The sequence below is a fragment of the Bufo bufo genome, chromosome 1, assembly GCF_905171765.1.
Source record: "Bufo bufo chromosome 1, aBufBuf1.1, whole genome shotgun sequence".
Classification (NCBI taxonomy): Eukaryota; Metazoa; Chordata; class Amphibia; order Anura; family Bufonidae; genus Bufo; species Bufo bufo.
The window spans coordinates 210,130,085-210,145,215 of NC_053389.1; the positions used below are offsets into that span (position 1 = coordinate 210,130,085).

A 15,131-nucleotide genomic window follows, 5' to 3' on the forward strand; every position below is an offset into this window, starting at 1 on the left:
ACGGACTGTGTTCGTGCATTGCGGCCCGCATTTTGCAGTGTAGGGGGGCCTTAATGTGAGACCAGTGCCCTGCTGCTGTATGTTTAGCTCCTTGCATAGAACAGGATGGTAAATCCATTTCCCTCTTCAGTTCTGTATGGGTCTTTTCCTAGTCACTGTTGCAGATTCTATATTGTGCTATGCAACTCAGTGTGTAAATGAAAGTACCTAGTACAAAATTAAAAATGAGTACTGTAGGCCTTTTATTACTTCGTTCACCTCTAGTTTTTGCACTGTCCATTTATTTCAATATTATTATTATTATTACTATTATTATTATTTATTAAAGAGCCATTCATTCCATGGCACTGTACATATGATAAGGGGTGCACATACATAATAAAAAACAAGTGCAATAAGCATGAACAAGCTGAGTTACAAACTGGTACAGAAGGAAAGAACTAGGAGCTTCAGCAGTGATTCAAACTATATTTAGTAGTGCACCTCGAGAGAGGAGAGGGGCATGAGTGGCACCAGTGGCGTACCTACCATATAGGCAGACCGCGCAGCTGCTATGGGGCCCGTGAGAAAGAGGGGCCCGAAGTGGAGTAGAGGCCCCGCCCCCTAATTGCTCCTGTTTATCTTTCTAAAGCTAAAGGACCTTTGATGATGTCATCACAGGTCCTGTAAGGGAACTGCACAGTGTAAAGTGTAGTTCCCAGGTTAGAACAGTGCATCTGCCAGGACCTGTGATGACATCATCTTCAACATCACAGGTCCTGCAGAATCTAGCAAAGGTACTGCACCAAAAATGGTGTAGTTCCTAGGTTTCAAAGGTATATCTGCCAGGACCTGTGATGACATCATCACAGGTCCTTCAACCCCTAACAGCAAGTATTAGAAGTTCACAAGCAGCTCTGGAATGGAGAGGTAAGAGGAGGTCCTCCACTTTTCATCATTTACCTCCCCCCCTCCATGCCCTGTTTTTACTCATTGCTCACTCATGTATAATACTTCAGACAATTACAGTGACCACTACCTCATGTACCTCACACACAGTGACCATAATGTATAACTGACCACATATTTCTGTAAACTCTGCATCTACAGTATTATACCTTGTATGTCTCACACACTGCTCTGTGTGTGTGTGTATATATATATTATATAAATAAACACACATACATACACAGCATATATTACACAGTATTATACATGCAATATGTACAGATATATAGTATATACCGCAGTGTACTGATATGTGAGGTACGAGGTATAATAGATGCAGTGTGTACAGATATATAGTATATACAGCGGTGTACTGATATGTGAGGTACGAGGTGTCAATACACTGCTGTATTTACTATATACCTGTACACACTGCATCTATTATACCTCGTACCTCACATATTATACTACTGTACACACTGCATCTATTATACCTCATACCTCACATATCAGTACACTGCTGTATATACTATATATCTGTACACACTGCATATATTATACCCTGTACCTCACATATCAGTACACTGCTGTATATACTATATATCTGTACACACTGCATATATTATACCCTGTACCTCACATATCAGAACACTAGGGAATATAATATATACCTGTACACACTGCATCTATTGTACCTCTTTTGTGTGCCAGGGCTGTTTTGTAATCCCAATCCGGCCCTGATGGCATAAATTATAAAACGCAGCAGCAAGAATAGTTCATGGAACAAAAGGAGGGGCTATAAAAGGGGAATGGGGGCCCAATTTAGATTTCTGCTATGGGGCCCAGTGATTTTTACCCCCTGAGTGGCACATGTAGACTGCAACTCCACTGTATCTGCAGCATTTCAGGCAAAGATAAGAACTTCCTAACAGTTAGGCCTAGTTCACACGAACGTGTGTGATCCGTGGCCGTATTGCGGCCCGCAAATTGCGGGCCGCAATACACGGCCACAGTTCTGTGTGCATTCCGCATCACGGATGCGGACCCATTCACTTCAATGGGTCCGCAAATCCGGAATAGCGGAACGGCCACACGGAACGGGACCCCTCGGAAGCACTACGGAGTGCTTCCGTGGGGTTGCGTCCCGTACTTCCGTTACGCTTGTCCTATCTTTTTGTGGAACGGGCGGATATCGGACCCATTAAAGTGAATGGGTCTGCGATCCGATGCGGCTGACCTACGGCCGGCGATCATGCATTGCGGCCTGCAATTTGCGGGCCGTAGCACGGGCACGGGTCACACACGTTCGTGTGAACTCGGCCTTAATCTGGAAGAAGGAAAGATCTTCAGCACAGACAGTAGACACCCACCAAGAATCCTTTCTCTTTGATAATCCTTTTTAAAGTTGATTTTGTTCTTTTTGACTGTGTTTGTATTTTTTATTTCCTTTTAGACAGTAAAAACTCCTTTCAAAACGTGTTGTTAAAATATTATTTGATTACAACAGTCACACAATCTCAGTCATGCATATTTCATGACCTGGGATTGCAGGGCTTTGCCAAACCATTACATACCTGACTTCAGCTGATCTAAAATTTTCATGACTCCTTTCAGTTGCTGTTGGTAGCCATCTACTTGTTTCACTGCCTCCTCTTGTTTGCCTTCAATGTTTTTAAGAATTGACCGGTGCTCTTGCTCTAGTCGTACTCCCTGGGCTTTGAATTCTTCAATCTCCCTTTTGATCTGTAAAATACAGACACTCTTCATATCCTTGTACATCTAAACCAAGGGGCCTGCTCAAAGCTACATCCTGGGGAAGGTGGATGGGTTCACAGACACTGTCATGTTTTAGTAATGTCTGTGCTATGACATGTCATCTTTTATCTCGGTTTTTGTCTTACTGCATATCTTCAGATTCTTACATCAAATACATGAATTAGAATAAAACAGAGAATCTATATAAGTAGCTCAGCTAAGGTTTTCACAATGTAGAATATCATTAGAGAAAGTTAAAAGAATAACTAGAAAATGAATGCAATATATATAAAATAATAAAAAGGAATGCACAGGGTGAAATTCATAGCAAATCTGCGACAAATTTACATATACCGGTAATTCATGAAGATTTTGCAGTGGATATGTAAGCTCTCCTTATACAGTATGACTGACTGTTTTAGAAAATACTTGCATTCACCATAAAAAATTATTCTGGGATTTTTTTTTTTTCTTAGAACTCTGTTCCTTTCTTCTGCTACTCCACCTTGAAATGTATGAATCCATAAGTGTCCCTGCATAGCCTGACACTGTCCAGTCAATGCAAGGGCCCAGCTGAGATGTGATCCTTGGAAATGAGCCTTAAAGAGGTTTTTCAGAAAAATATTGATGGCTCTTTGGATTGGCCTTTGGTGGGTTTATTGTGTCGCACGGACACTTAAAAGAAAAAAAACAGAGCAGATAGGAAGTTCTCATCTTATAAAGTGATGGAGGTTTGACCGTCGGTGATGGTTTGACCCCTGAGAAGCCCACCAATGCAGAATGAAGGAGAGGCAGCACTGCCGTGTTGCAGCCCCTTCTAAGTTTCACCCGCAAGGTGACACTTCTGTTAACATGACTGTGAAGAGAAATGCAACGGTTCCAACAGGAGGCAGGATGCAGGAGAAAAACATTAAAGGGGACAGAGTGATAAACCAGCACTGCTTCCCCTTCATTCTCAGGATCAGTGGGGTTCCCCGACATTGGACCAATCGCATTTCCTAGCAATATGTCATCAATTAATAGATGAGATGAGAAAAATCCCTTTAAGAATCCATAGAAGACCATATTAAGATGAATGTGTACACAATGGGCCTTGTAAATACTTGTAACACACTAAAATCAATCCAGCCAACAAAGGAGGCAATATGGACCATCACAATACATTAGTAAGGGTACTTTCACACTAGCGTTTTTCTTTTCTGGCATAGAGTTCCGTCACAGGGGCTCAATACCGGAAAATAACTGATCAGGTATATCCCCATGCATTCTGAATGGAGAGTAATCCATTCAGGATGCATAAGGATGTCTTTAGTTCAGTCATTTTGACTGATCAGGCAAAAGATAAAACCGTAGCATGCTACGGTTTTATCTCCGGCGAAAAAAACTGAAGACTTGCCTGAAGTCATTCAAAATACCGGAATACCGGATCCGTCCTTCCGGTCTGCACATGCCCAGACCAAAAAAAAGGTGAAAAAAGTAAATGCCGGATCCATTTTGCCGGATGACACCGGAAAGACGGATCCGGCATTTCAATGCATTTTTGACTGATCAGGCATTTTTAAGACTGATCATGATCCTGATCAGTGTTACTAATGCCATCAGTTGGCATGCGTTTTGCCGGATCCGGCAGGCAGTTCTGGCGACGGAACTGCTTGCCGGATCTCTCTGCCGCAAGTGTGAAAGTAGCCTAAGTGCCTTGTATCAACTTTCTCTACATGATAAATATGATTGACTGAAGTGAGACAAGTTCAACCCTTTTAAAGAGGTTTTCCGAGATTTCTTTTTACTGATTACCTATCCTTTGGGTAGGTCATCAGTATCTGATCGGTGGGGGACTGACACCCGGAACCCCTGCCAATTAGCGCCACAGCCTTCTCTCTGGTTTTCCTAGGCTAGTGATGTCACATTCATTGTTCACGTGGCCTAGGAGCAGCTAGCTGCCATACCAAGCACAGCCGCTATACAATGTACGATGTTATGCTTGGTGAGCAATGGGAAGACGGCATCGCTCTCAGGAAAGCCAGTGCCTTCTCAAACAGCTGATCAGCAGGGGTCCCGGGTGTCAGACCCCCAACAATTGGATATTGATGAAAAAATAAATCGTGCCAAACCTTTTTAAATATGTAAGATATTAATATATTACATGGTCTCACCTCCGTTATCTGTTCTGTCAGCCTCTCGATTTCATTGTTCTGCTCATTAACATAATTAAATAAGGCAAAGTTGCGATCCTCCACTGCAATAAAGAGAGAAGATAATGTTATAGAATATTAAAGGGCATCTGTCAGCAGATTTGTACCTATGACACTGGCCGACCTGTTACATGTGCACTTGGCAGCTGAAGACATCTGTGTTGCTCCCATGTTCATATGTGTCCGCATTGCTGAGAAAAGTTTTAACATATGCAAATGAGCCTCTAGGAGCAAAGGGGGCGTTGCCATTACACCTTGAGGTTTTGCTCTCTCTGCAACTGCCTTGCCCTCTCTACTCTGACAGGGTCAGACATGATCAGATTTCCACTGCTTGGCCCTGTCAATCAAAGTGCAGAAGGTGCTGCAGTTGCAGAGAGAGAGCTGAACCTCTAGGTGTAATGGCAACGCCCCCATTGCTCCTAGAGGCTAATTTGCATATATTAATACATATTTTTTCTCTGTAATGCGGACACATACGAACATGGGACCAACACAGATGCCTCCAGCTGCAAAGTGCACATACAACAGGTCGGCCAGTGTCATAGGTACAAATCTGCTGACAGATGCCCTTTAAATACTAGGCAGATTCCCCTTCTTATAGATGCTAAATATACCACATTCAGCAATGTTCTTACACATTGGTTACATTTCCAATAGTTCTGCACAGGAGAAAATTGCTGTTAAACTAGGAGAACTATAACATGACAAGATGAAAAATGAATTTTTTCCCACTTGAATGTGCCTTAACCCCTTCATGCCTGTTTTTTTTTTTAATCCCTTGTCGAGCAAGTAGGTAATGTCAGTGAAAGAAATCTCAGCTAGAACATTGTCTTCCTTCCTTGATCAAATTTGCAGGTCAGCAGCAATATGTGTTTGACTTCTTTGTATTCATTTATCAGGAAATGAAATGACAGTCACTGTGTGTGACACTACGCTAATGTTTAAAGGGGTTGTCTCATCATGGACAATGGGGGCATATCCCAAGGTCCCCGCTCCCATTCATTTCTTTGCGGCCGACGGAAATAGCCAAGCCAAGCCCGCGCTCGGCTATTTTCACCTGCCCCATAGAAAATTAATGGAGAGAGGCTGCGCATGCACAGTGCGCCCTCCTTCACTTGTGGGGCTCCGTTCTCGATATAAGTGTGGGTCCCGCACCTATAAGACAATGGGGGCATATCCTAGCGATATGCCGCCATTGTCCATGATGAGACAACCCCTTTAAAAAGACGAAAACCAGCGCTAATTGACAGCTGGCTCTAAAATTATATAGACGCTGCTGTTTTCCACTAGACGCGCAGATGACATGATAAAGCTTGGAGGGGTTTGCTGAGAGGAGCTCAGGCAACAACACAATATTTCTTCCGTCTAAGCACATGGATATTTTTAGAAACCTTATTTATGGATTAATTGAATGATTAGCCCAAGTCACAGATGAGACTATGCCGCCATATTTAAAGGTTGATTTCACTTACATAAAAGGTATCATTTTATTTTCTAAATGCTTATACTTCACTACGATATCACAATGTACATTTAGAAGTGTACCTTACAAAACTGTTATATACACTACTCACAACACAGGGATATTGTAACGGTCGCGTACACACACACACAGGGGGGAGGGAAGTGACCACTGCGCTCCACCCTTACCCCTGGCCCTGCCTACTTGCCTCGCGAGTCCTAATGACAGGGGACAACTGGACGGCAATCCCTAACTTGGAATAAGTGCAGGGATGACAGACAGACAAACAACAGGACGTGAACGGACCGAGTCAATACCAGGAAAGCTACAAAGTACAAAGGATTAAGCAAAGAATGGTCAGGAGAAGCCGGGGTCAAATACCAGGAGAGCAGAGAAGTACAAGAGGAGTCCTAAGAGAGTAGTCAGGTGGGAGCCGAGGTCACAATACCAGGACGGATGCGCAGTACAGGAGGATCAGGCAAAAGGATGGTCAAGGAACAGGATCAGGTAAGTATTCAGCAGTCCAACAAATAGCCAGGAACCTAGAAATTAACAGGCAACCTGTAGCCAGCAGGCTGCCTGTATTTATAGTGGGGAGTGAGGGTCATGTGACGTGGCCAGCGTCACATGACCGACAGACCAACCAGTCGAGCACCGAGTGATCAGCTCGGCGCTCAAGGCAGACTTAGGAGCAGGGAGCCACCCAGCTAGTAAAGCCGCCCTGGGAATGAGGTCAAACACAGATCCTCATTCCCAAAGCTAAGCAACAGGTCTGCGGGCGATGGGGGACCGAGTGCACCTTCGGAACCCCGTGACAGATATTTGGCTTTCAGGTGAAATTTATGGAAAACTTAAAAAGTTCATGCTACAGTGATATTATATCATGAAATTCGGGCATTTAAGTAGAAGCAGCAATGGTGATTTCCTCATCTCAAACAATTTATTGAAACAAAAGCCAACACCAGTGGTGGGTATATCCCCTCAAACAGGGTCACTGGCTCAAAAACTTATCATCTGTACTCTTGACTAATATTGCAAGGCCTGCGTGCCTATACCCTGGTACCATGTTATCCCCTGTTTGTGTTGTAATTGAAAATTTACAATAAAAATATAAATAAAATAAAAAAAATAAAAAAAATTATCATGTGGCCTTGAGCATCAATTACGGCATGACAACAACATCTCACACTGTTCACAAGTCAACTTATTGTCTGCTAAGGCATGGCATCCCACTCTTCTTGAGGTTCTGGGGTACAGAGTTACGAGCCTCTACACAGCGACTCAGCTGATCCCTTAGGTTTTCAATGGGATTCGGAGAAGTGCAGGCTGCTCTATTTGAGGTACTCCAGTCTCCAGCAGCCGTTCCCTAATGATGCGACCTCGATGACCTGGCACATTGTCGTCCATGAAGATGTTCATGCAGAGGCACAATGACTGGATTAATGATGCTATTCAAGTAATATGGGCTTGTCACTGTACCATTCACAAAGTGTAGGGCAGTTCTGTATTGACTAGACACACCTGCCCACACTGTAACACCACCACCACCAAAGGATCATCTGGTAACAACAATGGCTGATGCATAGCTCTCTCCTTGACGTTTTTAACATTGTTGGTAGCCATCATTTCTGCTCAGCGTGAATCAACTTTCATCAGTAAACAGCACTGAGGCCCACTGGTCTCTCGTCCAGCGTAGATGCTCCCTGGCCCATGCAAGACGATGACGCCTGTGGTCAGGTATCCTTGCAGGTCGTCTAGCACGCAGACCACACTAATGTAAGTGGTTTGAATGGTCTGACGTGACAAGTGGGTGCCTATCACCTCCCTTAAATGTGCCTGGTGTTGTGTGGCATTCATCGTCCGGTTCCACAGGACATTGTTCACAATGAAGCTGTCATCAGTGTGGGATGTGGCCAAAGGATGTCCACTTCTATGCCTTTCTGTGACTCTTCCAGTCTCTCTGTATCTCTGTTACAACCTGCTGATGACACTCTGTGACACTCTAAGCTCAGTGGCCACTTCTGAGAACATCCTGCTTGAAGCCTTGCAATGGAGAGGTACTGTTGATGAATTGTTAGGTGTCGTCTTGGTCTCATGATGTCAAAATGTGAACAGCATGAAGAGGAGGACTGTTTAAATACCAATTCTAATTGAACCAGGAAATTTATTGGGCGACTCATGGATCAAAGTTCTTGTTACAAAAAGTATTGAAAAGTGCATTCAAAAGTTTAGAGAAGTTTACATTAAGTTCACCTGTAAAGGTTAGAGTGTATTTTAAGCTCATCCTGAAATTTCACCCACAAGCCAAATATCCCTAATTTTAGACTAGTGTATATACCACGTGGCGGACTGGTTGGAAGGAATACATTTACTGACCGCTTTTAAAATGATGCTATTTCTGATTTTAATAAGTGGCTTAAAAGGAATTATCTCGCAAAACTATTTTTCAAACCAGCACATGGATCTGAATACTTTTTCATGTACTTACAAATTTGGCTAGGCACTAAGTTATTCAATAAAATCTACTGATAGGAAGCTGTGACACTTACAAGAAAAGAGCTGCAGAAAGGGCACACTCCCTATAAAAGTACATCCCCCAGAAAATACAAGCCCCCTGAGCTGCCAGCGTGAAATTAATCCAGCAGAGCAGCTGGAGCAATGAATAGGGGAAGATTTCTGGATCCATGTGAGGTAAAGGTTGGTTCTAGCTAAAAGAGAATTTTTAAGACTCGCTATGTATTTTTAAAAATACAACCCCTTTAATCTGAGAGCCATCATGGAGATCAACTGGTTGTTGTGGGTAAGTCACTTGAGACCCATGCAAATACTTGATTTTGCCAAGAAAAGTTGCAGCTGTTTGTTTTTTCTACTGCAAAGTTCTCCATGAGAAATATCATGTTTTATCCATTTACATAGTGTTTTGCTATTGCTCATAGAGGGGGTCCCGATCTTAGATATCCATAGGCTCTAAGAGGGCATATGGACAGTGATTGTTCTTATAGGATTTGGTTCACACATAGGTTTTTGTGGCAGTTTTTGGAAGGGAATGAAAAATAGAAAGGAAAGACACACACGGCACTTCTCCTTCACTCTGGATCCACTTCTTGCTCTGGCTCAAAATCCTGCCAGAAAAGCTGCACAAAAACCTATGTGTGAACTCGCTCCTAAGGCCTCTTTCACACTCACTTTTTTATGTCGTTCTTTTTGGCCTTTTAAAAAAGAATTTCATGCATTTTTACACTTTTCTTTGGTAGCATTTTCTTTTAGCACAAATTTTCCACATGAATCTGGTTCCTATGTAAAAAGCTCCATACTTGGAGCATCCTGCATTTTGAAAAATAAAAAAAAATGGCGGAAATGATAAAACCACAAAAAAAAAACTCTATAGTATATTACATAATTCTCTATTTACATTTGGCAAACATCTGATCTGTTTTGCTGAAAAAGGTAGCCAGAAAAATTGCTGGAAAAGAACAGCAGAAGTTATAGCAGTAGCTAAGGGTGGTTGATATTGATTTTCTTTTAGTAGAAGAGACATGGCCGTTTTTCTTTTCCATTGTGGGCACCATGGAAATGAGAAATGTCCAGTTTCTCAGCATATACTGTAGCTCTAATAAAAAAAAGTGGCAGTTTTTGGACCAGTGCCAAAAAACTACTGTGAAAGTGGCCACTGTTAATAATGAATTTTGGCTATTAATCTCATATGATTTAGTAACCATATTTATGTTCTGGGTAGAAATGCAATGAATCCTTTTGCTGTTGGGGATAACATGGGGGGGCGGGGAAGCTCACACAAGTATGCCCTAACCTGCCAAATACTATTAGCGCCTGTGGGAAGTAGGGTCTGGAATGTCCCTGGCAGCTAACGCCCCTTACTCTAGTGGAATAATGTGTCAGGGTTAGCTGAGAACGCATGCTAGGGCTTTATTCAGACGAATGAGGTAAAACCTGTCCAAGTTCTGTCTGTTAAAGGGTTTCTGTCCTCCGGGACATTGTTATTAAACTGGCTGACTTTAGACATGTGCTAATGTCAGATGAAGCTAACCGTCTTTGTCCCTTCTTTCTATGAAATAACTTTTACGTAAATGAGCCTCTAGGAGCAATGGGGGTGCTACCCTTACTCCTAGAGACTCAGTGCTACCTCCTCTGGCCACCCTCTCGTCATGTTATATCACAGGGACAAGCAGTGTTCACGTCATGCTGTCTGGCCCTGTCAATCAACATGATGAGGGAGAAAGGAGCCTCTAGTAGTAACACCCCCATTGCTGCTAGAGGCTCATTTGAATAAAATAAAAGTTCATTTTTCACAAAATCGAAGAAACATAGAAAGAACGGACAAAGGGAGTCATTTATCAAACTGGTGTAAAATAGAACTGGCTTAGTTGCCCATAGCAACCAATCAGATTCCACCTTTCATTTTCCAAAGCAGCTGTGAAAAATGAAAGGTGGAATCTGATTGGTTGCTATGGGCAGCTAAGCCAGTTCTATTTTACACCAGTTTGATAACTGACCCCCAAAGATTATTAGCTTCAGGTGACATTAGCACATGTCAGCCAGTTTAATAATGATGTTCCTAATGACAGAAGTCCTTTAAAACTGAAGGTTTTTCTCCTGTGTTGAATCAGAATTTAGTCTGTCTGTGTTCACTTTGTCAATTTTTCCAGTTGTCATCTGTTTTTCACATAAGTAAAAAAAACAAAAAAACTAAACACATGAAATGCCTGAACTGGTGTAGATTTGAATATCTGGTGCACAGACTTCCTGGAGATGCACCAAATGTATTGAGGCCTGTGCCCCTTAATAAATTTAACGCATTCTGCTCCAACTGACTTTATACTAAGACTGGCGTTTGTAACACTAGTCTTAAGCCTCATTCACACATCAGTGTCCGATATAAAATCCGTGAAAGGATGGTCAATGATTCCTCAGTGCAGATGTCTATGATAGATCCGTGTTGGGTCCGTGTGTCTGTTTTTTGCTCTTCATGTGTTATCTGTGTTTCACTGACACTGCACAGCTGAAAAATAATTTTCAAAGCATCTCTTCCTAATGATCCAAGAAAAACGGATGGCATCTGTGTTGCATCCGTGGTTTTCACAGACCCATAGACTATAATGGGTGCGATGGAAAAAAATAGAGCATGCATCCGTGCTAAAAACACGGACCCGCGTACAGTGGTAAAAAACTGATGTGTGTATACACACATTAAAATGAATGGGTACATGGGCTGTCCATGGACGTGTTGTCCATGGACGTGGAACACTGCCGTGTGAATGAGGCTTTAGGATATCTGCATCATTGACTTTAATCTCAGTGTTCAGTTCGTCCGTTCTATACTTGACAGCACCCAGGCAAGAGAATGGTTCGTCTGATGAGCCCCCTTCCCATCCTTACTAGTTTGCAAAAAATGGAGAGGTGGACATCCGGTGAAACAAAGAAATCAAAAAGAGGTGGAGTGGATTTACTGTATGAATTCACTCCAACCTAAAGGTCTAAACACGGACTTGGTTTTGAGAACTTAAAAAGGAACCCTGAAGGGGAGTGGTTGCATCTAATGCCTGACCAGTCTAATGAGACCTGTTAGCGAAGTGTTTATATAGTGACTGGATCTGAAGTCATATTGTGAACTGTTTGAGATAGAGGTACTTGATATACTGTATTTATGTGATATTATTGTTATGGATGAAATATTTATTTTCTTAATTTTTTTTTATTTGAATATATAAGACCCGCCCAAATGAAGGGCAGTATTTAACCTCTTCCGGACACATGACGTACCGGTACGGCATGTTGTCCCGGTACTTAACCGCCTCACGTCCGCCCATAGACTATAAACGTCCTATGGGTGGACGTCTATTTCTGACAGCACGTTTTAAAACGTCCTGTCAGAAATAGCAGCTGCACGCTAATCGTGCAGCTGCTGATCGGGTTGCCCGCTGTCAGTGACAGCAGGGCAACCCTAAGGCTGGGTTCACACTTGAGCGTTTTACAGCGCGTTCAAACGTGCTGTAAAACGCTCAACACATGAAAACCAATGCTTCCCTATGGCCCTGGTTCTCACTTGAGCGTTTTACAGCGCGTTTGAACGCGCTGAAAAACGCCCTACGCTCAAACAAGTTCTTGAGCTTCTTTGGGGCGTTTTGACGCGCGTTTGTGGCCATAGGACATTGCAGTCAATCACACAAACGCGCGTCAAACGCGCGTTTACTATTGCAAAAAACGCGCATAGAAACGCGCAACAAAAACGCGCGTTAAACGCGCATATCAAATACGCTCAGGTCTGAACCCAGCCTAAGACAAGGCAGGGACAGTTCCCAGGTGTCCCTGCCTTCACGATCGCTGCAGACACAGCGCTCACAGCGCTGTGCGCTGTGCGCTTCCTGTTCCGGCCCGGCGGTCATGTGACCGCCGTGACCGGAGTGTGCAGGAGCTGTGTGAGGTCTCTCAGAGACCTCGATCAGCCCTGCTGTGAGGCTGTACAGCGCTGGATTGCTGCTGTACAGCCTCTTTAGGGGTGCATTTGTCCTGTAACTGGGGCTACTATGTCAGCCCCAGTTACAGGAGAAATCAACAGTGAAAAAAAAAATGAAAAAGTGAAGTAAATGTCCCCCAGAGGTCTTGTATGACCTTATGGGGGACGAAAAGTGTAAAATAAAAAAAATAAAAATAAAAGGTTTAAAATAAAAAAAATAAAAAAAGTTTCACATGTAAAAAAAAAAAGTCCCCAAGTAAGGAATGAAAAAAAAAAGTTAAAAATAGAAAAAATAAAAAAAAGTATACATATTAGGTATCGCCGCGTCCGTATAAACCAGCTCTATAAAAATATCACATGACCTAACCCCTCGGGTGAACACCGTAAAAAAAAAAAAAAAAAAACTGTGTCAAAACAAGCAATTTTTGTCACCTTGCATCACAAAAGGTGCAACACCAAGTGATCAAAAACACGTATGTCCCACAAAATAGTACCAATAAAACAGTCACCTCATCCCGCAAAAAATGAGCCCCTACATAAGAAAATCTCAAAAAAAATTAAAAAAAAATATAGCTCTCAGAACATGGACACATTAAAACATAATTTTTTTGTTTCAAAAATGCTATTATTGTGTAAAACTTTAATAAATGAGAAAAAGTATACATTTAGGTATTAGGTATCGCCACGTCCGTAACAATCTGCTCTATAAAAATGTCACTTGACTGAACCCCTCAGGTGAACGCTGTAAAAATAAATAAATAGAAACTGTGCTAAAACAACCAATTTTTTGGTCACCTTGCCCCATAAAGTGTTATAATGAATGATCAAAAAATCATATGTACCCAAAAATAGTACTAATAAAACTGGCACCTTATCCCCTAGTTTCCAAAATGGGGTCACTTCTTGGGAGTTTCTACTGTAAGGGTGCATCAGGGGGCTTCAAATGGGACATGGCATCTAAAAACCATGTGGAGTTCCTTTTCTTCTGCGCCCTGCCGTGTGCCCATACAGCAGTTTATGACCACATGTGGGGTGTTTCTGTAAACCGCAGAATCTGGGTAATAAATATTGAGTTTTGTTTGGCTGTTAACCATCGATGTGTTAAAGAAAAAAATTAATTAAAATGGAAAATCTGCCAAAAAAGTGAAATTCAAAAATTTGATCTCCATTTTCCTTTAATTCTTGTGGAACGCCTAAAGAGTTAACAAAGTTTGTAAAATCGGTTTTGAATACCTTGAGGGGTGTAGTTTCTACAATGGGGTCATTTATGGGGGTATCCACTATGTAGGCCCCACAAAGTGACTTCAGACCTGAACTGGTCCTTATAAAGTGGGTTTTGGCAATTTTCTTAAAAATTTGAAGAATTCCTTCTAAACTTCTAAGTCTTCTAACGTCTAATAAAATGACATTTCCAAAATGATACCAACATAAAGTAGACATATGGGGAATGTTAAATAATAAATATTTTATGAGGTATCACTTTCTGTTTTAAAAGCAGAGAAATTGAAATTTAGAAAATTGCGAATTTTTCAAATTTTTGGGTAAATTTGGGATTTTTTCATAAATAAAGGTGAAATATTTTGACTCAAATTTATGACTATCATGAAGTACAATGTGTCACGAGAAAAGAATGTCTGAATGACTTGGATAAATAAAGGCGTTCCAAAGTTATTACCACATAAATTGAGATATGTCAGTTTTGCAAAATTTGGCCTGGTCAGGAAGGGGGCAAAGGGCCCAGATGGGAAGTGGTTAAGGACACATGACGTACCGGTACGTCATGTGTATTTCCGATCACCTCCGCCCGGCCTTGTAACATCGCCAAAAAATAAAATGTCATTCCCAAAATGATCCAAACATGAAGTAGACATATGGGGAATGTAAAATAAAAATTATTTTTTTTTTGACTCCATTTTACCAGTGTCATGAAGTACAATACGTGAGGAGAAAATAATCTCAGAATGGCCTGGATAAGTCAAAGCGTTTTGAAGTTATCACCACATAAAGTGACACTGGTCAGATTTGCAAAAAATGGCCTGGTCCTTAAGGTGAAAATGAGCCCGGTCCTTAACCACTTCAGCCCCCAGTGCTTAAACACCCTGAAAGACCAGGCCACTTTTTACACTTCTGACCTACACTACTTTCACCGTTTATTGCTCGGTCATGCAACTTACCACCCAAATGAATTTTACCTCCTTTTCTTCTCACTAATAGAGCTTTCATTTGGTGGTATTTCATTGCTGCTGACATTTTTACTTTTTTTGTTATTAATCGAAATTTAACGATTTTTTTGCAAAAAAATGACATTTTTCACTTTCAGTTG

General features: G+C 41.8%; 1 protein-coding gene across 1 annotated transcript in view; it reads right to left on the bottom strand.

The window, feature by feature from the left end:
* ODAD1 (outer dynein arm docking complex subunit 1) overlaps positions 1 to 15,131 on the bottom strand; it is a 179,116-nt gene that overhangs the window by 71,059 nt on the left and 92,926 nt on the right. The window contains exons 10-11 of the mRNA XM_040415604.1: positions 4,836 to 4,918; positions 2,502 to 2,670 (exon numbers count right to left, since the gene is read on the bottom strand). Coding sequence (XP_040271538.1) covers positions 2,502 to 2,670; positions 4,836 to 4,918 — 252 coding nt within the window. The remainder of the gene's footprint in view (positions 1 to 2,501; positions 2,671 to 4,835; positions 4,919 to 15,131) is intronic.